The sequence below is a fragment of the Maniola jurtina genome, chromosome 18 (genome assembly GCF_905333055.1).
Source record: "Maniola jurtina chromosome 18, ilManJurt1.1, whole genome shotgun sequence".
Classification (NCBI taxonomy): Eukaryota; Metazoa; Arthropoda; class Insecta; order Lepidoptera; family Nymphalidae; genus Maniola; species Maniola jurtina.
The window spans coordinates 9,937,950-9,965,342 of record NC_060046.1 but is presented as its reverse complement, the minus strand read 5'-3'; the positions used below and the strand labels follow the sequence as shown (position 1 = coordinate 9,965,342).

General features: G+C 37.5%; 2 protein-coding genes and 7 non-coding genes across 11 annotated transcripts; all 9 read left to right on the top strand.

Moving 5' to 3' along the window:
- Positions 1-394: 394 nt before the first annotated feature.
- Positions 395-24,036, top strand: LOC123874602 (centrosomal protein of 120 kDa-like). 3 transcript variants are annotated; one of them, XM_045920091.1, is made up of 20 exons: positions 395-530; positions 607-754; positions 1,425-1,557; positions 1,805-1,915; positions 2,515-2,617; positions 3,885-4,033; positions 4,862-4,947; positions 5,853-6,004; positions 6,591-6,802; positions 7,309-7,481; positions 8,240-8,425; positions 9,559-9,617; positions 10,401-10,510; positions 12,008-12,190; positions 12,565-12,741; positions 14,175-14,261; positions 14,828-14,988; positions 15,599-15,723; positions 23,004-23,037; positions 23,352-24,036. In XM_045920091.1, exons 1-20 carry the CDS (start codon positions 434-436, stop codon positions 23,494-23,496), a joined length of 2,631 nt encoding a protein of 876 aa, XP_045776047.1. In that variant the 5' UTR covers positions 395-433; the 3' UTR covers positions 23,497-24,036. The 3 variants fall into 3 exon arrangements, with proteins under 3 accessions (XP_045776047.1, XP_045776046.1, XP_045776048.1); XM_045920090.1 differs by having other exon boundaries at positions 7,300-7,481; XM_045920092.1 differs by lacking the exon at positions 23,004-23,037 and having other exon boundaries at positions 7,300-7,481.
- On the top strand, positions 2,804-2,922 carry LOC123874684. Its single transcript, XR_006797975.1, has one exon. It is a non-coding gene; the product is annotated as a 5S ribosomal RNA (ribosomal RNA).
- LOC123874691 lies at positions 3,293-3,454 on the top strand. Its single transcript, XR_006797981.1, has one exon. It is a non-coding gene; the product is annotated as a U1 spliceosomal RNA (small nuclear RNA).
- LOC123874698 lies at positions 8,885-9,003 on the top strand. Its single transcript, XR_006797986.1, has one exon. It is a non-coding gene; the product is annotated as a 5S ribosomal RNA (ribosomal RNA).
- On the top strand, positions 11,222-11,340 carry LOC123874697. The gene has a single exon (XR_006797985.1). It is a non-coding gene; the product is annotated as a 5S ribosomal RNA (ribosomal RNA).
- On the top strand, positions 11,679-11,840 carry LOC123874689. Its single transcript, XR_006797979.1, has one exon. It is a non-coding gene; the product is annotated as a U1 spliceosomal RNA (small nuclear RNA).
- LOC123874690 lies at positions 13,402-13,520 on the top strand. The gene has a single exon (XR_006797980.1). It is a non-coding gene; the product is annotated as a 5S ribosomal RNA (ribosomal RNA).
- Positions 13,811-13,972, top strand: LOC123874688. Its single transcript, XR_006797978.1, has one exon. It is a non-coding gene; the product is annotated as a U1 spliceosomal RNA (small nuclear RNA).
- A 676-nt stretch (positions 24,037-24,712) lies between the features above and the next one.
- Positions 24,713-27,388, top strand: LOC123874311 (ubiquitin-conjugating enzyme E2 J2-like). Its single transcript, XM_045919568.1, has 2 exons — positions 24,713-25,711; positions 27,377-27,388. Exon 1 carries the CDS (start codon positions 24,918-24,920, stop codon positions 25,596-25,598), a length of 681 nt encoding a protein of 226 aa, XP_045775524.1. The 5' UTR covers positions 24,713-24,917; the 3' UTR covers positions 25,599-25,711; positions 27,377-27,388.
- The last annotated feature ends 5 nt before the right edge of the window (positions 27,389-27,393 follow it).

Genomic DNA, 27,393 nt, shown 5'->3' with positions numbered 1-27,393 from the left:
AAATTGTTTAAAATGGCTGCCATGAAAATTTTAAAAAATAAAGTGTTATTTTACACGATGGTACGTGCGTATCCTTCGCGTGCGAGCTCGACTCGCAACTTCACCAATTTTTTAATAAAAATACTATCAATGCCATCTCACGGCTCATCGTGCAATATGACTGGATATTAATAATAATAATAATAATAGTTTATTTTCATTATATTATTTCACGTGAACGATGAACCCGGTTAGTGATTATATTCTCTTTGCAGGTGAACTTAATTTCATTTATATGCGTACATAAATTGAACGCATCCTTAAACTTTATTTGGTAGGTATAGGGCAACATTGATGGTTTCTGTTTCTCTGGTTTCTGTAATCTGTGGCTCTGTCATCTGTCATGTGACTGTCATAATATTTTGAATTTGGAATCGTTTGTTTACGTCGTGATATGGATATTGTTGAAAATTATATCTTTTCTAAAAAGAAAGTGTTAATGGATGAATTAAGAGGCCCAACTATTCAAATAGTCCTCAACGTGAAAGAAGGTAAATATGTATTTTGATGAAGGAATTATGAAAAGAATGCGAGATAAATACGTTTTTTAATGCGCTCGTTTTACAGGACTTGGTTTTGGTTTTCTCAAGAGCCCGTTTGTAGTTAGTGGGTCTTTAAATGGATATATGTTAGAAACGGATCCCGTAGTGCCATCTCATGCACCTGTATTTGATGCTGAACTCGTGTGGGAGGCAGATAAAAGACGATTTAGGAGGTAAGATATATTGCCGTAAAACTAATCATTTCAGGAATAATTTCATAAAAAATTGACTGTACAGCATCATGTTATATACTATTATCACCTGTAACTAAGTTCCTCTGATGTTGGACATAGATCTTTTCAAAGTGCCACCACTATCCTCTTTTCAATTCACTCACTTCCTATCCATGGTCCATACCAGTATGATCCAGGTCTTTAATGCCTGCCTATATGTTACTGTCATTAATATCTGTTTAGAATTGTGAAAACCTGAGAATTTAAACCCATGCTATTAGTCGTAAATAATGCTGTAAGATCTGGAAGCCCACCACATTAGTCATTACTGTCCCAAAAAGTAAAGGATAAATCCTCGAAAATGACAAAATATACATTGCAGAAAAAAAGCGCCTATGTGGCTAATCCCGTTGAGCCTATTAGGTATAACCTGACAAATCAGTTTGCTTGTTGTATAATACTACAGAATTACCTCACCACATAAAATAAATACTGTGTTGTTCAAAACAAAATTGAAAAATTCGAGTTAAGACTCCATAGAATTCTTGCAATTAAATTACTTTAGTCTCTGCTTAAATTTTTGAATTTGTTTCAAACAGCTCAGTCTAAGTGAATTAGTAGTATAATATTCAATTTTAAGTATAATAAATGTTATGGTTTATGTCTGTAGTTTGAGAGTGCAAAATGTACCAGTTAAAATTGAGGTGTACATGACTGGCACACAGGAACGGAAAGTGAAAGTTGGCTATCTGTTGCTGAGTCTTCTTGGAGCACAGCCATGCCCCTCCAATAAGGTTGTTGACGTAAGTTGATGGTACTATAAATGTAACAAATAGTTAGATAATATGTTACATACAAATCTAAGTAGCTAATCTACTTCTTGATGCTAATAATACTATCATTATTAACTCACTTCTAATCTAATCTAAATTAGCCTGTACTGTTCCACGTCTGGGCAAAGGTCTCGCTCCGATTTTTATACCATTCCCTGTTTTGTGCCTCTTACTTTGTTACTTTTTAAAACAGAATATCCAATTTTCAAAATTCCAGTTAAAACATACATGGCACAAATTGCTTGGTGTGAAGTCGGAGGGGAAATGCTGTCATCCACAACTCCTGCTAAGCCTCTCTGTTGAAGACAGAATCAGCACACACACTCCTGTAAGTATTGCATGGATTGCTGGACATTAATATACCATAATATTGTTCTATTGCAGGTTGATGAACTATGTATACTTCCAAAAAGTGTTTCATGCACTGAAAGTGCATAATTAATGGGAATCATAAAACAAGAAGAAGCGGTAGTAGCCTAGTGGTTAATACATCAACCTTCTATAGGGAGGTTGCGGGTTTGATCCAGGATACATCTAACTTTTTTGAGTGATGTTCGTTGTAAGCAATTAAATATCACTCACTTTGGCTAATGGCTTGCAGTTCAAACTCCAAATTCAGAATATTCATACAAACCCTTAATCATAATATTAATTTATTAATTTGCTGATTGTAGATAGGTACACAATTATTTGTTACAATAGTTTTTGTTTTGAGCCACAATCTGCCACATATATTATTAATACACAAGAATTAATATCCAAAGTTATAGTATGAAGTTGTTGCCATTTTCCATTAAAATTAATATTGGCCTTAAAATTTAAACCACTGATCAGTTTAATTCTAACCAAAGCTCTTTAATTTTATCAACACATAATGTATGTACAATTAAGAATAACAATTTAGATATGCCTTGCTTGTAATTTCAGAGGAATGAGCTGCGCATTTTCCACAGTAATGAAATCGCGTATCCATCAGCCAGGTCGAACAGAAGCGCAACATCTGCTTCTCGATCTGTGCTTCTAACATTAAGTAAGTAGATCAAGTAGTATTACCTAATTATTAAAAAAAAAAACGATTCCGACGAATTAAGAACCTCTTCCTTTTTTGAAGTCGGTTAATAAATTGTTATTGTTTACTTTTTAGAATAGTGCTACAGAAATTATTTCTATTTCACGGGAGTTTTTTATTCTCATCGTGGTTTTCGACGCTTTTATCGCCAACGTCCATACCATGTTGAATACACCGGTTCTCGTCCGATCACCGAAGTTAAGCAACATCGGGAGCGGTCAGTACTTGGATGGGTGACCGCCTGGGAACACCGCGTGATGTTGGCCTTTTTGCTTTTTTTACATATTTTTTTCAATATTTTTATTGTTTGTTCTTCCTTATTTTTATTCATGGACGTATTTGAAACATCCCACGTCTATAATCTTGTAAAAAAAAGACAAACTTAAGTACTGTGACCAAGATAGATCATGGCCACTAAGTTTGATGCTGACATCTTGTGGTAAATATGTGAGCTACTAACTCCCTAGAGTATGTTCCTTGCTACCAAACCAACTGCCGCACTATGAACTTGTTGGTCTGGTTGATTATTTTACCACGTCTCGGTAGGTGTCCTTGCTCTGCGCCGCGGTGTTTGTCTGTCGCGCTGTGGAGGTTGCTCCTGGCGCAATGAGTACCCCGCGCTCGTGTCGTCCCAGCATACTTACCTGGCGTAGGGGACACCGTGATCAAGAAGGCGGTTCCCCCAGAGCGAGGCCCTTCCATTGCACTGCGGCTGGGTTGACCTCTGCGATTATCCCTAATGTGGATAACTCGGACGCGTAATTTTTGGTAGTGGGGACTGCGTACGCGCCGTCCCCCCATTATTCAATTTAAAACATATATAACGCCGTCCCCCCATAATAATATACTGATTACTGTCCGATGAGAGCTCCTATACTCGATTGCTTTATTTTCAGTAGCCCATCAAGGCGGGTTAAACTCTCATATAGTTTTACATCAGTTTGGTTGAATATTTTAGTTCCACCGTCCACGCCGCGCGAACACTAAAATGTTTGAAAAGAAATATAGTATGAATTTAAGGGTCCTTTGTGAGACTACCAAACCCCCAAGTATAATGTAAAAATAATATAGGTATAGCATATAACCGGAAATATAGTATAGCATATAATAAGAGGCGGTAGTGGAGCGGTGAGGGAGGGTGACAGCGAATCACTCCCCTCCCGCACCGCTCAGTTATGCTTTCTACCTTAAATAATATTTTTTACTTTATAGACAATCTTCTTTTCAGATGAGTATATGATTGAAAGCAAGAAGACAGTTTCGTCCGCGGACCTCCAACCCAAACTGCTCTGTGACGAGGGCCTTATACAAATCGGCAGTGGGGACCATTTGTTCGTTCTGGGGCTGATGATAAGTGCTGTGGATAATTTAGACTTGGTAAGTTATTTGGATAACTCTGGAGCCTCATAAGGAAGCTCAGATTCACTCAGTGAGAGAACATGTGCTTGAGATCTCTCTATGTGATCAAATCAGAAAGAGGAGGCTCATAAGAGGGCCATTATTTTATTTTATTTTTATTTAACGGTTTACTAGTGATTTAACATACAAACTTAATAACTATAATAAATACATTGATTTTTCTAACATTCTCAACTATGTTAAATCATTTAAAAGTGAACACTGCATGCAAATTCCGTACAAATACCAAGTTACAAAGAAGATAATGGGATAATGATTAAAGTTAAAATTCCAGAAAATGTGTCTGTATGGCTAAATATAGTAATTTAGGGAATATTAATGCTATCTAACAATTTATCCTAGGTGTACTTTAGTTCAGCGGGTTGCGAAGCTGAAGTGGCTATTTCCTTTTTTTCTTCCTTAAAATTACTTTTTGTGCTATATACGGTCGGCCTCAGAATTCGAATAGCAATTCCGCGAAACTATTTCATCAAACACCTGTCGCATTTATGACCTTTTTTTATAGACACGCCACACACTCCTAACGCGTGTGCATAACCGTGCCATGCGAATATGATCATTAAGGTGCTAAACAACTTTCGGCCTTTGACTGTACTTTTTTTTTTTTTTTTCTCATTTAGAGAGCTGGGTCACTAGTGTGACCATGTGGCTCTGGTAGGTCCCTATTATCCTATTCTAACACTTAAAACTATATCTACATACTATTATCTATTAACTCTAAGTCTTATATTTCTACGGGCCATCTGTACTTACGATGTATAAATGTGGATTTTAAAAAAATTACAGTTGCTGCCATCAGAAACTAAAAATAAGGACATAAGTAATTGCTGTGTCACCTATTCTGTGTTTACGCATAATATCAATACGGACAGGTAATTAGCTACTTATTTTCCAACTATCGAGAGTAATTTTCACTAACCCTCGACCCAAGAAAAGGGGTGTTATAAGTTTAACGTGTGTATCTGTGTATCTGACTGTGGAATCGTAGCTCCTAAACTAATGAACCGACTTTAATTTAGTTTTTTTTTGTTTGATAGGTGGTTTGATCGAGAGTGTTCTTAGCTATAATCAAAGAAAATCGGTTCAGCCGTTTGAAAGTTATCAGCTCTTTTCTAGTAACTGTAACCTTCACTTGTCGGGGGCGTTATAAATTTTTAATTTACATTTGTTATAAATCCTATCCTAATCTAATGTTTGGGGGCATCTTATATTTATAACGGACAGGTAAGTTGAGTATTTTAATCTATATTTATATTATAAAGAGGTGAAATTTGTAACTTTGCTACGTTTGTTTGTAGGAAATAATTTCTGGAACTACTGAACCGATTTTGAAAAGTCTGTCACCAGTAGAAAGCTACATTATTCCTGAGTGACAACACACACTCCAAAAGTTAGAGGTGCGTGTCCGGAGTCGAACCCCCGACATCCCAAATAGGACGTCTTAACCAGGCTATTACCGTTTTTAGGGTTCCGTACCTCAAAAGAAAAACGGAACCCTTACAGGATCACTTTGTTGTCTGACTGTCTGTCCGTCCATCTGTCGTGTCTGTCAAGAAAACCTACATCACAAAGATAATGTTAAAATGTATTCCAATTTTCAAGTGGGGTATCATATGAAAGGCCTTAGCTGTACATTTTTTATTTTAATGCATAATAGTTTTTGATTTATCGTGCAAAATGTCGAAATAAATACCCGAGTATGGAACCCTCCGTGCACGAGTCTGACTCGCACTTGGCCGGTTTTTATTATTATTAGTATGGACTGGAAATATTTCAGAGTGAATGCAGTATCTTCGAGCAGTGGTAGCATAGCGCAGTTCAATCAGCGGACATCGCTGCGGCTCAGAACATGCCTATCCAGTTTGAGTCGATACTTCGCAGAATGCCCACATCTTGTCACTAGAGTGTGTGTGGGCGACACAGATGTAGGTAAGCGTGAAACCTTCTTCTGAAGAACTCTTTGATTTTCCGGGATTAAAAGTTGTCTATGTCAACTTCCGGGACGTATACTACCTCTGTACCAAATTTCACATAAATCAGTTAAACAGCGGGTCTTTAAAAACTCTTTGATTTTCTGGGATAAAAAGAAGCCTATGTCCGTCCCCAGGATGTAAGCTGTACCAAATTTATCAAAATCGGCTAAACTGTTGGATCGTGAAAAGCTAGCAGACAGACAGAAGACACACTTTCGCATTTATAATATAAGTTTGGAGTATTGATAGGATAAATAACGTATGCACACTCAAAATATTTTTTCTAGATACCTATTCTAGAGGAAACTTGTGACGTTTGAAACTTTAATATTAACTTCTTCAGGTAGATTTCAGCAAGTGCCGTTCATAAATACGTTAACTTATAACCGACAGACGCGGACGGACAGACAGACAGACAACAAAGTGATCCTATAAGGGTTCCGTTTTTCCTTTTGTGGTATGAAACCTTAAAAAGTACTAAAACATGCAATTAATGCACATATACCGATGTCTAGTAATTAAAAACCGGCTTAATTTCCTAGGAATATGCAGCTCGGACCTCCGTAAACTAGTGCCAACTGACGACATACACCAGTTCGTCAACAACTTTTGCAATGAGGAAAGTGCGCTCACGATACAAGAGAGATGCTTCATACTACGTTGTGACGACACGCTCGTGAAGGAAGACGGGAGGAGGCCTTTCATGGACGTGGAGTTGAGTTTGAAGTATGTTGGTGTGAAGAGTAATTTGCAGGTCAGTTTATATGTATGAAAGTCGCTATAGAATGTCTCCCTCCCTCCCTCCTTCCTAGCGCAGTGTTAAGCGCTGTGGTCTTATTAGGTCCTGGGTTCGATTCCCGACTGGGAATTTTATCACACTAATATAGTTTTTAAAGGCGAAAGTTTGTATGTGTATGTGTGTGTGTGTGTGTGTGTATCGACCAGCAGAGAGAAGTGGCGAATACTCATGAGGCGTATAACATCTGCCCCAAAAAACGTCACCTCGTAATGACCACGGCCGCTCTGCCAAGAGTGTTACGACAAAGAAGAAGTGTGTGTGTATGTTTGTTACTCTTTCACGCAAAAACTACTAGACGGATTTGGACTGGAGATAGATAATATAGTGAACTAGCACATAGGCTAGTTTTTATCCCGGAAAATCAAAGAATTCCCACGGGATTTCGAAAAACCTAAATCCACGTGGACGAAGTCGCGGGCGTTAGTTATTATGAAGTTGCCACAATTTTTTTTCCTTTTCAGAAGCCACCAAAACTCCTGTCAGCAAGAAGCGCGACTCAGCTCAAGAGTGGAAGGGAAAAGGGGGAGATAGACAAGCAGGGGATCTTGGACTTTAGGAGTGGAAGCTGTACTAACCTGGACCAGGATGTGGGCGGCGTGGCCTATACCAACATGGCTCCTGGAAACACAGCTAGGTAATTTTTTAACATAAGTATACAGGCTTGGTTTAAAGTAAGCTGTGATAGCCCAGTAGTTAGGATATCTGCCTCTTAATCCGGGATTGGGGGTTCGATCCCGGCCACGCAACTCTAACGTTGAGAGTTATGTGAGTTTTAAGTAAATATCACTTGCTTTAACGGTGAAGAAAAATGTCGTGAGGAAACCTGCATGCCTGAGAGATCTCCATAGTGTTCTCAAAAGGGTGTGAAGTCCTCCAATCCTCACTTCGCTATCGTGGTAGACTATTGCCAAAACTTTTCTCACTCTGAGAGGAGATCCGTGTTCTGTAGTGAGCCAGCGATGGGATGATCATGATGATGATGATGATATAGGCTTGCGCTTGACTGCAATCACACCATACATGAGAAGATGCAACCTAAAGTGGAGCGCGCTTGCCCAGATGGTCCTATTCACTCTTCTTTTGAAGGTACTAAATTATAGCTAGCGGGAAAAACGGACGGAGTCCAGAAAGAGTTATTGGACAGCAAACCAAAGGACGGAAATTGACATAGGCAAGTTTTTATCCCGGAAAATCAAGGAGTTCCTATGGAATTTTCAAAACATAAATCCACGGACGAAGTCTCGGGCAGCGTCTAGTACCTCATAAACTTCTTAGACACTGAACTAAATGACAATATGATAATGACAATGACAAATAAATCAAAACTCAAATCATAATGTTACATATAAACTCATGACAAACATACATGAAATCATAATGTTTCTATTACAGATACAAAAACGCATCAGGCGATGTGGTCCTCCAAACGAATGAAATAACGGAACTTATAAAGAAAATGTGCGACTCCTTCGCTCAAAGCCAAGAGCGTTTACTGGCGACGCGACCAAAGACAACCAGTGACCAACAAGTGCAGTGCGAAACCACACAGGAAAATGAAAACACGAATCATGTTGAAAGGTCAGTTACTCAGTTCCTAATTATAAAATTATGAAAATTGGTGACTCACTCTTTTCGACTCAGAAGTGTCAGAATGGTTAGAACTAACTACTAGTAGTGCCGCCAGAGATGAATTAAAGTCAATAGGTGTTATGATTTGTAATAAATTTTACATAATAACAAGTGTAAATTAAAAATTTATAACACCCCCGACCAGTGAAGGTTACAGTAACTAGAAAAGAGCTGATAACTTTCAAACGGCTGAACCGATTTTCATGGATTATAGCTAAGAACACTCTCGATCAAGTCACCTTTCAAACAAAAAAAAACTAAATTAAAATTGATTCATTAGTTTAGGAGCTACGATGCCACAGACAGATACACAGATACACACGCACCCCTCTTTTTGGGTCGGGGGTTAGAAAAGAGAAAATTTTGAACGAATAGTGTAACATGGTATTGTTTTTCGAATTTCTTATCGCCAACGTCCATACCATGTTGAATACACCGGTTCTCGTCCGATCACCGAAGTTAAGCAACATCGGGCGCGGTCAGTACTTGGATGGGTGACCGCCTGGGAACACCGCGTGATGTTGGCCTTTTTTACAATTTAGGTGTGATTTTTCAATCGCCAAACAAGTAAATAACTTTTATCTAAGGAATAAATTTGACAGTTTTTGTATTACACACATCACACTGTGAATCTGACAGAAAATCATATTTTTATTGTTTGTATTTGCTTATTGTTTTCATGGCCCTATTTAAAACGTCCTACGTCTATATTGTTATTAATTGCTGCTTTTTTTGAGTTTCTTGCTGGTTCTTCTCGGTAGGAACAGCATTCCGAACCAGTGGTAGATTATTTTGACGATTCAAAAGCACTTGCAGCACTTGTAAAAGTTTAATTGAATAAAAATAATTTGAATTTGAATTATCTTGTAAAATTACAAGTATAAAGTAACATTGTTGCACCGCTATTCAGAGTACAAAAGATTACTTACTCAATTAGGTAATAGGTAGTACTTTAGTTACTTCTACTATGAACCTAATTTATTAAACATACTCCTACATGCCTTGTATGTGTTTTTCCGTATTAATTTTGTGGTGTACAATAAAAGTATATTCATTTATGTACTCCTAATGCTATTTTTCAGCGAGCTCACAAAATTAGCAACAAGTAAAAGCGATACGTGCATCAAAAGTGCAGAGAGAGGTGAGTAACATTGTACTTAAAAAAGTGTAAATTAAAAATTTATAACACCCCCGACAAGTGAAGGTTACAGTAACTAGAAAAGAGCTGATAACTTTCAAACGGCTGAACCGATTTTCTTGGTCTATTCCGCGCCTACGATCCAAAGTATCTGAGTTTTCCAAAACATCATTTTCAAATAAATATTTATGCATCTAGGCAACGTCCATCTTGACAGCTTGACATTTGTCAATTGACATAATAAATTATGAACCTAACGGCAAGCCTAACGGTTATCTAACCTTCTTTTCTACAAGAAAACTAGAAAAGAGCTGATAGTTCTTAAACGGCTGAACCAATTTTTTTGGATTATAGCTAAGAACAGTCTCGATCAAGCCACCTTTCAAACAAAAAAAAGTAAATTAAAATCGGTACATTCGTTTAGGCGCTACGATGCCACAGACAGATACACAGATACACACGTCCAACTTATAACACCTCTCTTTTTGGGTCGGGGGTTAAAAATAGATTTGCTCAAAAAAAATTATGTGTGTAAGCATGGCGTACATGCGAAAGTAAAATTTTCATGGTTTATATTCGTAGGTTAGGTACCCTCGCAACATTTCTGGGCCATTTAATTTTAATTTTAAAAGAATTTGGTCCAATAACAAAGGAATTAATGGCATCTACTTTTTGTGAAAAAAAAATGGTCTAATGATGGCTTAATATTTTTAGACCTAGATAATACAATAATTGGTATAATACGTTTGAATGGAGAAGTGCGAAGTCAATTTTATGTCTTTACAGATAATTTAAGATCAGCGCTCTCGCCTGAAGACAGGGACGCGTTACTGCAGAAGTATGTCGACGAGTTGGAAGACTGGAAGGAGAGGCAACAGCAATTATTTAAACTGCAAGTAGGTACTTTTATGGAGTACTGCTCACACCTATGGGCTGGAGTACCCCAGTACCAACTCCTTCTATTTGTTCGGATCATCTATTGGCACTACAAGCACACATTATAGCATTTATCATGTCACACTCGCTGACATACCTAACCTTCAAGTTTTTGCCTATTCCAAAATCACCCAACGCATTTTTAAGGTACGCTTACAGGTACACGGGCAATTGAAATTCTGCAGTCCAGGCAATTTACGTATAGATCGATCTGAAGCAATAAGTGGAGCAATTACTTAGCTAAACATAAACTTATCATATTAATAATAAAATTAATAAAAAACTATTGAGCCTATTAAGAAAATGAAGAAGGTTGGGTTTGTCCTCCGTCAAATAATTGATTTTGAAAAACCAAAATTCCTTATTTTACTTTACAACTCCCTGGTAAGATCCCAGCTGGAACACGCTTCTACCGTCGCGTCGCTGAGTTCCACTCACTAGATATGATTGCGAGCATCCAGCGCAAATTTCTCAAATGTATTAACAAACGATTTGATTCCTCGGTAAGCAACTAGAACATATTAAGTAAACCTAGCTTTCCCAATGTTAAAAGCCAAAATTGGTTTTACAAAAAATATCATTCAAATGTCTCAGATTGGCGTCGTATTCCCATTATCAGATTATATACAAGTTTTTATCACGTCCTGATCATAAAATTCAGCACTGCTGTCGCCAACGTCCATACCATGTTGAATACACCGGTTCTCGTCCGATCACCGAAGTTAAGCAACATCGGGCGCGGTCAGTACTTGGATGGGTGACCGCCTGGGAACACCGCGTGATGTTGGCCCTTTTGCTTTGTTTTTATATTTTAATTTTTTTTTTAACAGTTTGTACATTCTTATTCATAATTCATATCAGATCCTACGTCTATATTTTTGTTATCTTGTAATTTTATATGACAAAATCTTGATCACTATTAATTGATGTTGACATCTTGCGGTAAGTATGTGAACTTCCTCGAGTATGTTCCTTGCTGCCAAATCAACTGCCGCACTGTGAACTTGTTGGTCTGGTTATCTTACCACGTCTCGGTAGGTGTCCTTGCTCTGCGCCGCGGTGTTTGTCTGTCGCGCTGTGGAGGTTGCTCCTCGCGCAATGAGTACCCCGCGCTCGTGTCGTCACAGCATACTTACCTGGCGTAGGGGACACCGTGATCAAGAAGGCGGTTCCCCCAGAGCGAGGCCCTTCCATTGCACTGCGGCTGGGTTGACCTCTGCGATTATCCCTAATGTGGATAACTCGGACGCGTAATTTTTGGTAGTGGGGACTGCGTACGCGCCGTCCCCCCATTATTAATTAATCTAGGCACTCGTCGGAACTTGTTTACAGTTTCTTAGGAAGCCAAAACACGGACACACAATTACCACCTTTGCAGTTTGCACCTGCCGAATGACATTTTGATAGTTTCCAATATTAAATGTTTGGTGATCAAAAAAATTTGTTTTTTTTTTCAGTTAAAACGCAAAGAAGATTACCACCTGGACCAGCTCGCTAATGAATGGAACAAGCGCAGAGCAGAGCTAGAGAGCAAACTGAGCAAAGGCATCGAGCAATGTCGGAACCTTGCTGCGGATTTGAGTCGCGCGACCGAAGACTTTAGACTGAGGGGGTTCAGGAACACCGAAAGAGAAAGAAAGGTCGTTACGGTTTTTTATAGAGTCAAACCGCCTGGCTCAAAGCTAATAGCCATAAAAGTTAAATAATTAGATATTTTTTTCCAAAAGATGGGAACTCTGATTTTCCGAGATAAAAAGTTGCCTATGTCAATATCTGGGACCCAAGCTACCACTGAAGCAAATTTCATATAAATCGGTTAAGCGGATGGAACTTTAAGAATCCCTTGGGAACTCTTTGATTTTCCGGGATAAAAAGTAGCCTATGTCCGTCCCCGGGGTGTAAAGTAACTCTGGACCAAATGCATCAAAATCAGTTAAAGTGTTAGGTCATGAAAAGCTAGCAGATAGACAGACAGACAGACCCACTTTCGCATTTATAATATTAGTATGGATAGCTTCTAGATGCCAAGAAAGCGCTAGAAGCGCATTACACGGCTAAGTACCAGGAGTTAAGAGAAGCGTCGCAGAAGATGGAGGCCGACATGAACCATCGTCTCACGCTGAAGGACATGGCCCTTGAAGAGATGCAGCACAAGATTCACTTGCTGGAGAAACAAAACGCTGTACTCCAGGTAAAGCGCATTTGTAATGTCTTCAGCCTATCGCCGGACACACTCAATTAAGTTTACATCAGCGGCCAGACAATTGATAGCCTTACACCGTCAAGTTTACGGGATATACAAGGAACCTTAAAAAAAAGGAAAGGAAGGAAAATTAAGCTTTATTTGCTATAATCCACTAAACCAGATAAATCTGTATAGTGCAATATGCAGCATGCAATATCCCCGCCCGCCCTCCCATTGCTAAACATGCAGGAAAGGATACAATACGCATCACCACCACGCAGCACCACACAAATCCCAAAACCACTCGCACGTTCGCTCCGACACCGGAGCATCCTCAGGAGATGTAGACCTTACAATGCCCAATTGAATTGACTTTTCCTGCATGTTTAGCAGTGGAAGGGCTGGTGGTGCATATCGCACGCTGCATGTTGCACCATACAGATTGTCTGGTTCAGCGCATTATAGCAAATTAAGCTTTTGGTTCCTTATATATTATTGACTTCCGCATAGTAACGCCTGCATCTATACTTTACGGGACGCCGCCGCTTCAAGTCTGCTGCAAACTTGACCGGTGAACTTGATCGCGTATGGCCACCGTAACATAACGAATTGAAAACTAGATACAGAAAGTAATGCATTCTGATCATAAAATTCAGCTCAGCTATCGCCAACGTCCATACCATGTTGAATACACCGGTTCTCGTCCGATCACCGAAGTTAAGCAACATCGGGCGCGGTCAGTACTTGGATGGGTGACCGCCTGGGAACACCGCGTGATGTTGGCCTGTTTGCGGTTTTTCGTTACTTTTTAAAAATAATATGATTTTTGTTCAATTTAATTTTTTTTTTAAGTTAGACCATCAGTGATTTTCTAAGGATATGTTGCTGCCATCAAGCGCAAGTGTGAACTATGTACCAATGTTTGCATTTTAATGAACTTGGATGAGGAGAGGTCAGGTCAAATCCCCGGCTGTAAGGTGTCGCTGCATATTGCAGCTGCAGCTGGTAATTTGTGTCTCGCGCTGTGGAGGTTGTTCCTCGCGCAATGAGTACCCCGGGCTCGTGTCGTCACAGCATACTTACCTGGCGTAGGGGACACCGTGATCAAGAAGGCGGTTCCCCCAGAGCGAGGCCCTTCCATTGCACTGCGGCTGGGTTGACCTCTGCGATTATCCCTAATGTGGATAACTCGGACGCGTAATTTTTGGTAGTGGGGACTGCGTACGCGCCGTCCCCCCATAATATCATCAACATTCATATGATTAAATTAAAAATTAAATTCCATGCGAAAATGTTCATATACATTGCAGTGTTACACCATTTCAGCATGTTACAACTCGCAACTGGCTTCGCAAATAAACAGTCCTGAATTTAATTTCGTATAATGAAAGGCCAGGCAATTAAATTGGAAAAGTACATGTTTGTTTTGTATTTTTCAGAGTAATCTCAAAAACTCAGAAAAGGATGCAGAAAGCAAATACTCTGGCTTAACGAAAGATCAAACAGCTAGTCTAATACAGGAATTGGTAAGATAATTTTAAGCTTTGAATGTAAGCTTGAACGCATTGAGTTCTCATTTCATAATAACTACACTGTGTGATTTATTTAGTATGTTGGATGACCTTAAAGTTTTTACCCCAAAATCGCCCAACGTGCCTAAAGAAGTTTTCACTTGTAATACCTAACATTGTTAAATAAAAAAACTAATTGCATATTTTAAACAAAAAACTTTTCCTTTAATTTTATTTTTAATTTAATTTATGGCAATTAAAAACCGGTCAAGTGCGAGTCGGACTCGCAAATTCACGGTTTTCGGATTTTTCCCTTTACTTGTTCTTATACTCTATAGTAAGACAAGCGACCTTTCAAACATGATTCTTAGTCAACGAGAAGCCCCCTAATATAGGTTTTGATTCCCTTGACGAGACTTTACAGACACGACAAACAGTTTTATTATCTGAAGAAATATGGAATGAGGAGATACAGAACCCTAAAAATTAGTGTTATTTCTTGTATGATGGTAGGGAACCCTTCGGATGCGAGTCCGACTCGTGCTTGACCGGTTTTTTTAATACTTGCCATTTTGTTTCAGCGTTGCCTGGAAGAGAAGCTGGACAGTGCAATACAGTCGAAGTCATTCTTCAAGGAGCAATGGGGCCGCGCGGTGCGCGAGCTGCATCTCACCAAGCTGGGCGCGCGCTCGCGCATGCTCGCCGAGCTGCGCGAGCAGAGGCGACTCATAGCCGACAACAAGTATGTGATACACTTTTAATTAAGTAAATTAAAAAGATTCCGACGAATTGAGAACCTCCTCCGTCCTCCTTTTTCGAAGTCGGTTAAAAGCTGGTCAAGTGCGAGTGGGACTCGCACACGAAGGGTTCCGTATCATCGTACTAGATATACCTAACATTCCTATGTAGAACACTGCGAGTTAATGACGAACTGCGGCATCTATAAATTATTTAGTACTTAAATTAATTTTTTCGTTGCCACATTTTAATTTTTGTAATGTAACCACAAATTCATGGTTTTCGGATTTTTTTCCTTTACTTGTGCTATAAAACCTACCTACCTACCTGCCAAATTTCATGATTCCAGGTTAACGGGAAGTACCCTATAGATTTTCTTAACAGACACGACAGACCGACAACAAAGTGATCCTTCCTATAAGGGTTTCTTTTTCCTCTCAAAGTACGGAATCCAAAAAAACTCTCAAACCAGTACTAACAAAAATTAGCAAGTTAATTACGGACAGCGCCATCTCGATGTGATTTTATTAACTAATTCGCGGGCATCAGCTGGTATACTTAATACACTGGTATGGCTAACACGTTATTTTAAGTTTTTGTTAAATTGTTTTCAGTTTGGAGCCCATCGCTGACCTAGAAGAGAGTATAGATCGGACAAAAATGGACATAAACAAGCTGAAAGATGATTTTTACGTCGACATCATTACCAAAACTCCTCTCGAGTCTCAGTCGATTATAAGTGAGTACAAAATATCATCATCAATCCATTAGCCCACTACTGAGAATAGGCCTCAGAATGGCTTAGGCCATAGCCACGCCATATCACGTTGGCTAAGTGTGGATTGCCAGACTTCACACACCTTTGACAACAGTGCATAGAACTCTCAGAAATGCAGTTCTCACGATGTTTTCTTGAAGTGATATTTAGTTATATTGATAAAATTTACTTAGTATAACTTTCGCCCACTTAGTTTTTTTAGTCCACTTTAGTTTTTAATTCAACCATTTGAAACTTTAATCGCCAGATTAGATTTATTATTTTCCAATTTTGTCAGCTCATTTTACTTATTTCTTGTGATCCACAATTAATTTATTATCGTCAGATAACTTTATTTTTTGCAAACATATTTTAACATCGCTCACTTTAGTATTAACTACAATTAAGGTAATTGCTATTTGACAAATCGCAAAAATGCTGTACTTTGAAGTAAATTGTTTATTTTTCTAAAGCATTAACAGCTATTAAATACATGCAATTAAAAACTTCAGTTTGTGAAGATTAAAAGGGCCTCTTTTTATTTAGTATACATTATCCCAATAAAAAAAAAACCAAGTTGAAAACATTGCTGTTCGCAACTTGTTCTGTAAAAGTTTTCTTTAACATCTTGATACTTTGAAGCCAACCTCCAGAAAATGATATGTTTAGGTTTAGCAATCAATTTTAACTGTTAGTTTTATACTTAATGTTTTTCGTTTCTTAAATAATCTAAAACTAACCAAAAAACTTCCTGTGCTATTTATTTTCTTGCAGGCGCTCTATGGAATTCAGTGTCCACTGGACTCTAATGGCGGACGGACTGCGCGCGTCATTTCGTCGCAAAATATTATTTAAAATGAATTTAAGCTTATTATTTTTGAATGAAAGTTGTGTTTATAATCGTTGAAAAATAAAATAGGGATTTTTTCATTTCTAAATGAAGCCTGCTTATATACTAAATTTTATTCTAAAGTTACGGTTTTACCAGGTAAATACTCGGAGGTTGTCATAGATTATGATGACAGATAGTAAGTGTTCTAAATAGGTATTATACCTATGTTAGGAGATAGCGCGCCTCGTTCCGGGTGCCGTGTTCCGAAATGGATTTCGTAGTAGTGCAAGTTTGGTGCAAGCCCCACATGACGGAGGGGTATGCGTCAGGCATTTCCTGTGTACAAAAAAAAGACCTATATTTCGGATCCATATTTCATCACTGACAATATGCACTATTCAAAGACTGTTCTTCAAGCATTGAGGAATTTTGGACAGAGACATCTCGAAGGTTCCCGAAGGCTGCCTGAGTTAGATTTGTCGGCTAGCTAGCTTTTTTCGAAATTGGACTTACTTAGCTGGATTGTGTGTTAGAGCTTTCTTATGAGATATTATATGTACATAATATAACCATGGGTCTCATAAGAAAGCTCAGATTCATGCTGCGGGCAATGGGGAGAGCCTAAAGGTTGGAACGCCATTTCGGCGGCCGTGTTTCCTGCCATATATACCTTAGATTCCTGCAAGCCAAGAGTGAATAGGCATCTTCTAGGTAAGCGTGCTCCAACTTGGACCTCATCATTGCTTTCTTTAAAGCATGATTGTCGTCAAGCGGAAGCGCAAAGATTCAGGCGGCGCAAACCCGTAGCATGTGGAAGACCCTATTAAAGACCTATGTTCACTGTGGACGTCTGTCGGTTGATGTTGATGATTATGTCTTTAGTGCAAGTAGTTCAGTAGTTTCAGAGTTTATCGATAACAAACAAACAAACCTTTCCTCTTCATAATATATTATGTAGTTAGTAGCGCAAACTTGGAAAAAAATCTCGTGGACACTCTTTGATTTTCCGAGATAAATGTCATTTTACCTGACAGCCCTAATCAATTTTATCACTGATATTAATAACTAATTCATAACCGTTAAACCTAAGTATCAAAATCTCGTTTTTCTAGTCGAGTTCCGTAGGCTCTTTGAACCCACTGCATTATTATCCCAAGAAAACCTACCATTAGATGTAGGAATAATGGAAAGAGGTCACAACCCTCAGCAATAAAGAATACGATGCGGAGAGAGATGTCACTCTCAAGGTCTTTAAATGTATCCATGCAAAAAACCACGTCGACTGGTTGCAGCGTGATTGAATATTAAACCAACAAACACACTTTCGCATTTGAAATATGGCCAGTGATTATAAGAAACAGTTTAAATCTCTCTCTGCTCTCTGAGAGACGTTAGGCAAAGTGAACACGAATTATGACACTTCTGTGTTCTTATACAAGCTTAGGTCTCTCAATTTTGTCAATTAATGTCAAATTTCTTTCTCAGATCAAAACCTAGTAAGTGGTTTAAATTCAAAAGAAGTTTAGGCCGTAGTTCTTTCTGGTCCAATGCGGAATGGCATACTTCACACACCTTTGAGAACATGGAAAACTTGCAGGTATGCAGGTTTCCTCACGATGTTTTCCTTCGCCGTTAAAGCAAGTGATATTAAATTGCTTAAAACGCACATAACTGAAAAGTTAGTAGTGCGTGATTCCGGGATCGAACCCCCGACCTTCGATTAGGAGGCGGACGTTCTAACCACTAGGCTATGACAGTCTTTAAATTAAAGGGGTTTAAATATTTTAGTGTGAAGACTGGCCAACACATTTATTCATTACATGTGCATCATTTTCTTTTTTAGGGTTCTGTACCTCAAAATGAAAAACGGAGCTCTTAAAGGACCACTTTGCTGTCTGCCCATTTGTCCGTCCGTCCGTCAAGAAAACCTATACAGTACTTCCCGTTGATCTAGAATCACGAAATTTGTTCTCGGATTTATTCCTTTACTTGGGCTATGAGAGTTGAGACCTCTATCTACCTGCCCATAATTCTAGGTTAACGGGAAATACCCTATCGGTTTTCTTGACAGACACGACAGACGGACAGACGGACAGAAAGACAGACAACAAAGTGATCCTATAAGGGTCCCGTGTTTCCTTTTGAGATATGGAACCCTAAAAACATTATGTAAGTATGCAAAGTATTTCCCTTGCAAACCATATTTAACAGTTGACATGTAGAGGTCAATGACTTTTCCTATCTTACTTTTAAGTTTTAATGCATTATTAAGTATTTACTGTTTTGACATGGTATTTAGATAATGGGTGATATTTATTTTATTTAATCTAATTCCTTTTAAAAACTTAGTAAGGCGCATTAATCTATAAAAACCTAGCCAGTTCAAAGACTTACTATGTTTTAAAATGGTCAAAGCGACTTACTAGCTTTTAATTTTACTTTCATGTGGGTGTCCTTACAATACAACGGGACATACTATGAAAGTTAGGCTTATGACATAAAACGATTTTCGGAAAAATGACATTTACTTTGTTTTGATATGGGGCGGTCGATATAATTAGGTACTAGGGTAAAGGCTCGAGTAAATGAACAGATTGGACGTTTTTACATGTATTAAGAGCTGGAATAAAAAACCGGCTGATATACCTTTTTTAAATATTTTCTTACAAATTCTTACACTTTTTTCAATTTCAATTTCAAAACCGTGTTCCGTTCAAACCGTTCAAAAGTGCGTGTGCGTGCGTCCATGTGTGTGTGTGAGTGTGTTGTATGTTTGTACGAGTGTTTGTGAGTGTGGTATTGCGTTGTATAACCACATGAGTAGCGAACAGAGTCAAAGCTTCATACAAGCGCGCTACGATAGGTACACTACTACAAGCTTGAGGCGCGTGTGTGCGTGAGCACAGGCGCTACGTCGCGTACGGAGAGAAATCGGTTTATACCGGCTCGGCCTGTGCTCAAGCACAGGGGCTGCAGTACACGTCGCGCGTCGTGTTTTCATTTAATTTAATGTTAATGATAATAATTTAAATAGTGTTTAAAATCTATTTTCTTGAACTGTCATAGATTTTGTTCAAAATCAATATCTGAGGATCCCTAGGATCACAAAACAGGAAATTGTTACCAAAATTTAAAAAAATCGACGCCATTTTGAAATTCTTTGTTAATTGACCGATTTCGTTCAAAATCGATATTTAGAGCTCCCTGGGATCACAAAATAAGAAACTGTTACCAAAATTTAAAAAAGTCGACGCCATTTTGAAATTCTTTGTTAATTGACCGATTTCGTTCAAAATCGATATTTAGAGCTCCCTGGGATCACGAAATAAGAAACTGTTACCAAAATTTAAAAAGTCGACGCCATTTTGAAATTCTTTGTTAATTGACCGATTTCGTTCAAAATCGATATTTAGAGCTCCCTGGGATCACAAAATAAGAAACTGTTACCAAAATTTAAAAAAGTCGACGCCATTTTGAAATTCTTCGTTAATTGACAGATTTCGTTCAAAATCGATATTTAGAGCTCCCTGGGATCACGAAATAAGAAACTGTTACCAAAATTTAAAAAAGTCGACGCCATTTTGAAATTCTTTGTTAATTGACCGATTTCGTTCAAAATCGATATTTAGAGCTCCCTGCAATCACAAAATAAGAAACTGTTACCAAAATTTAAAAAGTCGACGCCATTTTGAAATTGTTAATTGACCGATTTCGTTCAAAATCGATATTTAGAGCTCCCTGGGATCACAAAATAAGAAACTGTTACCAAAATTTAAAAAAGTTGGCACCATTTATAATTCTTTCTAAATTGACTGATTTCGTTCAAAATCGATATTTAGATCTATTGATCGATATTTAAAGATCGATATTTAAACTAGGCAATAACAACAAAAACAAACTTTACCATCTTGTTGAACAAATAACTATTGTTAATTAAATTGTATCCTCCAGTGCCAACCCTACCAAAATAGTTATAAAATTTGCTCGCTTCTTAGAAGCTTTGCCTCTGTTTGCTACTCTGTGGTATAACACCATGTTAGTAAATCTTAGTATATTTTTAACCGACTTTAAAAAAAGGAAGAGGTTCTGAATTCGTCGGTATCTTTTTTTTTATGTATGTTCCCCGATTACTCAAAGACGCCTGGACTGATTTGGATTTTTTTTTTGTTTGATAGGGTATACTTTGCAAGTGGTCCCATATAAATTTGGTAAAGATCTGATGAATATCTTTGAAGATGGAGAACAGAACTCCTCAATGGATAAGAGCAAATTCAATTTTTTTTTAATGTATGTTCACCGATTGCTCAAAGACGCCTGGACCGATTTGGAAATTATTTTTTTTTGAAAAGCTAGGTATACTTTGCAGGTGGTCCCATATAAATTTGATGAAGTTCTGATGAATATCTTCTGAGATGGAGAACAGAACTCCTCAATGGATAAGAGCAAATTGCTCGCGATCAGTGTAATTGCTTAGTAAACAGTAGGGTTTTAGCTGGGCATGGCATATTATTATAGTACAGTGGGGCCACTAAAAATTTTGAAATAAAAAATTTTCAAAAGAAAAATAAAACCGACTTCAAAAACCACAATAACTTAAATTATTTTTTACTTTTTAGTGTTTGTGATTTTGAAATCGGTTTTATTTTTCTTTTGAATTTTTTTTATATTTATTCTGGTATTCTTCTTTCTTGGATATGGATCCCTCTTGGGTATCCCCATTTCTCTCTGTCTTTGGTACTATCAAGCTAATTTTCTCTCGCGATTTGCACAATAGCATTAGACCAACGCGTCTTCGGTCTACCTACCTGTCCTTCTTTCATCTGTAAAAATCGATACAATATGACCATTTGCATTTCAGTTTTAGGGCATGTCTCAAGGTGTCTGTAGGCTTTGTCTTTTTTCTTATGTCTTCAATTCTCACTTTGAATATTTTTTGCTTAATTTATGCAACTTGCCATCGCCCTTTAGCAAGTTACTATTTCTTTTTATATTCTTTGTCTGGACCCATGTTTGGCTGGCATAGGTAAGGCATGGCAGGATGCATGTATCTATAACGGATCTTTTAAGATGTACTGGGTAAGCTCCTTTCATTCTTTCCTTTTGTGCCCAGTAAAACAAGCATACTCGGGCTACTTTGAGAACCCATTAGCAGCTAACAGCAAGGCCTGGACTCCAATTTTTATATGTGGAAGCTGTATTTCCTCGTTGCGTTTATGAGCAAATAAGAATAGTTAACTACTTTTACTAAAAAAAAATTTTATTATTTGGCGCGAACCATCTAAACACCATGATGATTATTATTTCTGCGTTGTGAATATTACCAGAAGAAACAGCAAAAAAATTGTTCCAAGCGGCTCTATTGTAACTTGCAGTCTGCAATTTGAACGATTCTGACTTCTGGTGATAAATCTGTACCTCAGCCCCAACCCAGTACCTCTAATCTACCATTTCAAGAACTTTCAGAAGGTAGTGACGATGTAGTGACTTTTTTACATCTCAACTTAGACCATTCAATCAAAATTATTTGGATCACTTAATGAGAGATCTTAGATTGTCTAAAAAGCATCAGAACATGTGGCTTCTCGGCTCAAAGGAACAAATCTGACAACATCAGACACTTGTGTTACGGTATATTATTCTCACTACTCTTAACACATTCAGTAGCTGATGTTGCACTTCCAGCGACTTGGATGCAACAAGGGCGTTAAGTTTCATTTTCTCTGTAGTCATTTGGACTGTTTTCCAGAAAATTTAGGTGACTTTCAAACTAAGATAACTATACCAAAGGGGATAATATCATATGAAAGGGCTCTATTATACATTCTAAAACAGGTTTTATTTATTATTATTATGTAAAAGAGTTTTTGATTTATCGCGCAAAATGTAGAAAAAAATATACAATAAGTCAAAAACTGAAAATCTGACAATTTTTTTTGAATTCCAAGCCGAAAATATACTTAAGAATTTATTAATAGGAATCGAGAGTTTATGCACTAGATAGAGTTCGTTCATTCACTGAAATTTCCAGTTCATTTACTGGCAATTTATCCTTTTGTTAAATAAAATAATTTATAATAATTAATACCACGCATTTTATTTGATTTTTTGATATACTGTGTACAGATACACAAAAAATAAAAATTATATATAGAACAATTCTCATATATCTTAATTTTAGGTGAAAGTCAGGGTAATCCTTATTCGTTCATGTACTGGATCTTTTACCCTCCTACGTCAAAATACTAAAAGTCCGCGTAAATTTCGCAGATTGAAATGTCTGCTTGATTAATTGTCAATAGAGGGTCATGACATGTCAAAATTGCTAGTTTGAAGGTGAAATCGTCTAAGTCATTCGAGATGGTTTTCCTCTTAACCTATTCCTTTTACCTTTTTTTTATTCGTACGATTTATTATATCACTTTTATTTCAGGTAACGATTTGATGGACTTATATGATGAATTGAAGTAAGTACTTATAAGCTTTTTTAATTTTTGGAATAGGGCTTGGCTGGAATCAGACCTGCTGGCAAGTGATGATGCAGCCTAAGATGAAGCTATGAGATTTGAATATCGGCCTTCAAATAACTACCCATACGGCACCCAAACGGTGACACAGAGGGTGGTATGACCTATTGTAGTCATTTCAAGGCCGATATTTAGACAATCATGTCTTATGCTCATGTCCCGCCCCATCCAGTAATCCTTGAAAACTTCTTTATGCAACCACCCTTAGTCCATATACTGTTATAAAACATTTCAAATTAGTTTCATGCTTGCAGGATGCCAAAAAATCCAACAAATGATAGGCTAACCGAGTTGATATCGCAGCGAGACCAGCTGATACAGCAGGAGTCTCCGGACGAAGATACGTTGAAACAACTCAACCACGACATCCGGAGCATGCTCATACACTGCGGCAACTGATGCATTATACTACTTACACATTACTTCTACTACAATACTACTACTGATAAAATCACAACAAAGGACTAGCGGGGTGAGTTGATATTGCAACAAGACTGCCGACGAGGATATGCTGAAACAACTCAACTAGGACATCCGGCGGGAACTGATCTACTTGTGATACACTACACTACTGATATAAAACTACTACTAATGAAACACTACTACTACTAAACTACTGCTGCTGATAAATTACAACATACGATAAGCAAACCGAGTTGATATCGCAGCGAGACTAGCTGATACAGCAAGAGTCTTCGGACGAGGATACTCTGAAAAAACTCAACCATAAGATCCTGAGCATGCTCATACACTGTGGCAACTGATGGACTATACTACTATTGATACCTATATTACTACTGATAAATCACAACAAATGACTAACAGAGTGAGTTGATATTGCAATGAGACTCTCCCATTGAGGATATGCTGAAACAACTCAACCGCGAAATTCGGAGCATGATATTTCCATAAGTAAATTGCCATAATATTAGTGTGTGTCTGTGTGTGTAATAAAAATAAGGTTCTGCCAAAATACTCACTCTATTTTTTAAAAGTTTGTATTTTATAAATAAGAAATTTTAATAAATAAATATGATGAGATAAGCAAATTTTTTTTTAATTAAATTAATCTTAAGTTTAAAGGTTACCAAATTAATAATGGGTTTGTTTTATTTACTATGTTAGCCCTTGACTGCGTTTTCACCTGGTGGAAAGTGAAAATGGAAGGGGGCTAACTTGGAAAGGCAATTTTATTAAACATCAATAGATATACCCATTAAAACTACGCTGTATCATACCATACCGGAATCATTGATTAGATTACCGGAACGCAAAATATTACTCTACGGGAGGGCTTTGCCGAAAGGATGGTACTAGCCACGGCTGAAGAACACCATAGATATTATTACGCTGTAAATCGAACTTGATATCTTCCACTTGGGCCAGTAATCACCTAACACTATAGTAAAATTGGTAACTCAAGCTTTACCAATTTTAGTTCGATTCCAGTCATATCCTAACACATTCACATTATAATGCCTAGCGCTGCGCTATTGCTAGTGTGTATTCACCATTAGAAACTTGAATATTGTTTATCTGTATACATTGTGTAATTTAGTCTATGACATGGATGAAGGATGGTCTATGACTTTCAATGAATTTGACATTATTTTGACATCGACATTGACTTATAAGATTGCAATGACGTATTCTTTAAAATTTCGATTTGTGGCGAAAATTATATAAAAAATAGCGAATTAAATTCGTAAAACTTCTTTTGCGTATCATGTACACTATTATTTTATTGGTATAACAGTAGTGGACACTCAAAAGTTTGAAGAGTTTTTATTTATTTTACATGTTAGAACAATTTGCAAACAATGGCGAAAACTAAGGTTACAGGAGCGACTAGTCGACTGAAACAGGACTATCTCAGGCTGAAAAATGACCCTGTACCGTACGTGACCGCGGAGCCCGTCCCATCGAATATTCTAGAGTGGCATTACGTCGTGAAAGGACCAGAGAAAAGTCCGTACGAAGGCGGATACTATCACGGCAAAATTATATTTCCAAGGGAATTTCCATTCAAGCCGCCGTCTATTTACATGATCACGCCGAACGGGCGGTTCAAGACGAACACCAAACTGTGCCTTAGCATTACCGACTTTCACCCGGACACATGGAACCCCGCGTGGTCTATCTCTACTATACTGACGGGCTTACTCAGCTTCATGCTGGAAAAAACTCCGACGCTCGGCTCCATCGAGACATCGGACAACCAGAAGCGCTGCCTGGCGGCCGAATCTCTGGAAATCAATCTCAAAAACAAAATGTTCTGTGAACTGTTCCCTGAATATGTGGAGGAGATAGAACTGCTGCTGAAGGAGCGGCAGGAAGCTATCCTGCATCTCGATAGCACTAGCAGCATGGGCGACAGTGAAGTGATTACTGAGCAGCAGTCCAACATGTACTATATCATGACAAACCTTTTTGTGCTTGTGGGCTTTGTGTTTCTTGCCTACATGGTCAAATACGTCCTGGTTTCCATATCTAATGACTAGGCAATAATATTGTGCTAATTTAAACTTGTATGTAAATACTGTAATTTATTTTGTATATATAATATTTAAAACATTTTATAGAAATGTTAAAGGTAGCACTGAATCATACAAAAGTTATTATAAACACAGTAGTTTTGTTTGCTTTGATCTGTGACAGTTTGATAATGAATTATTATTAGAAAGAACATTTTGATATAGAAACCTTGATACTGTGTGATTGGAAATCTGTTAGTTTGTTAAATATCAGCATTATTAGTATGAAATAATGACCATTTCACAAGTATTTTAAAATTAATGTGTTCTTTAATAGAAACGAATCATCTGTCTAAACAGAATTGACTACTTTTAGTCTACATAGGTACAGCAAAGAATTTTTATTGTCATGTTGTATTATGAAAGTAGCTTGCATGAATTACATGTAAAAAACATAGTGAGAGGCCTATGTATGTGCGGTATATGAATGCAACCTAAGCTAATAAGTATGATGAAAAATAATAGGTAAAACATACAGGCTGGGGCAGAAGATATTGAAATAAAAGTTTCAGGGTCGGCTTTTCTTCAGCTTCTGTGATTTAACTGTTTAGTGCTTTGATGGTAGAAGTTAATTTTAAATTATTCCATCTTTCAGATGTTTTGTTTTAAAAAATAATTGTATTGATTTCTTATTATTTTAATATAATAGAATAAAATTATCACATCCTGTTCACCAAATCTTGTTTAAAGTCACCTTTCTAAGACATTAGTCACTTCAGCATTTGAGTAACTATATTTAATCCTATTTAGAGTTTTGTTATTTTCTGTGTAAAATTGTCATCATCTTGGATTCTAGTGAACTGATTTCAGTAAAAACTGGAGAAGCTTTTAAGCCCGACTAAGTATATGTTTTCAAGATACAAGCATTCTCTACCAAATGTCAAAATGGGTTAAGCAGATGAGCTGTGAAAAAGTGACACACACTTTCCCTTTTATATTATTGATAATTTGGTTGTACAACCAAACTAGTACCATTACTTTAAATTTTTTTGTTACCTACAATAGTAGGTACAGGTACCCCGCAGGAAATATTGTTTATCAACCTTTAGAAAGAGATAGCGGATTTGTAGAGCGTTGTCTCTGTCATTGAGACTGACAAAACGTCACACAGAGTGACAGAGACAATGCTCTACTACTAATTTAATTTCTTTTTAATTACTTAATCTTGTTTGGTTTTTAACTGTGATAAGAAAACAGCCTTAGAAAATAATACCTACTGTTCTTAAAAAAATGCAGTTTTATTCCACATTAATTTGTTCTTGCAACCACAGAATTCAGAATTATGTACAGTATAGAAGTGGTATAGAAAGTCACGGTACTAGTCTATACCTTATTTAGAATTCTGTAACTCATAGACAAAATAACTCATGATGAACAGATTTTGATAAAACCTTAGAGATAGGTATAGAGCAAGATCCTAGGACCGCCAGACGTTACTTTGTTTCTGAGAAACAAAAAGAGTTGGATAGAGTAGTATTAGTGTGTATTTTTAACGTAGTACATACGCATATCAGCTAGCTTGTGCCAACGATCAATTCATAGGTATCAGCTGCCCATTATAGGCATTAGTATTCTACTACATAAAAATCAGCACTCTAACTAAGAAAACTGAGTAATGTTTTTACATACCTTTAGCAGCTTGTATCTTTGAATTAGCCGTCGTTGGCACTAGCTAGCAGATGCATGCCTTCGTTAAAAATACAACACTATCCAACTCTTTGTCAGTGGCGGTCCTGGGATCTTAGCTTATTAAGGTGAACGT

Bases quoted from the DNA above. Each gene is read 5' to 3' on its own strand.
- LOC123874602 (XM_045920090.1), top strand. From the start codon at position 434: ATGGATATTGTTGAAAATTATATCTTTTCTAAAAAGAAAGTGTTAATG. The intron at 1,916-2,514 runs GTAAGTATTGCA...TTGTAATTTCAG, and splicing joins GAATCAGCACACACACTCCT to AGGAATGAGCTGCGCATTTT. The intron at 15,724-23,003 runs GTGAGTACAAAA...CTTTTATTTCAG, and splicing joins CGAGTCTCAGTCGATTATAA to GTAACGATTTGATGGACTTA.
- LOC123874311 (XM_045919568.1), top strand. From the start codon at position 24,918: ATGGCGAAAACTAAGGTTACAGGAGCGACTAGTCGACTGAAACAGGAC.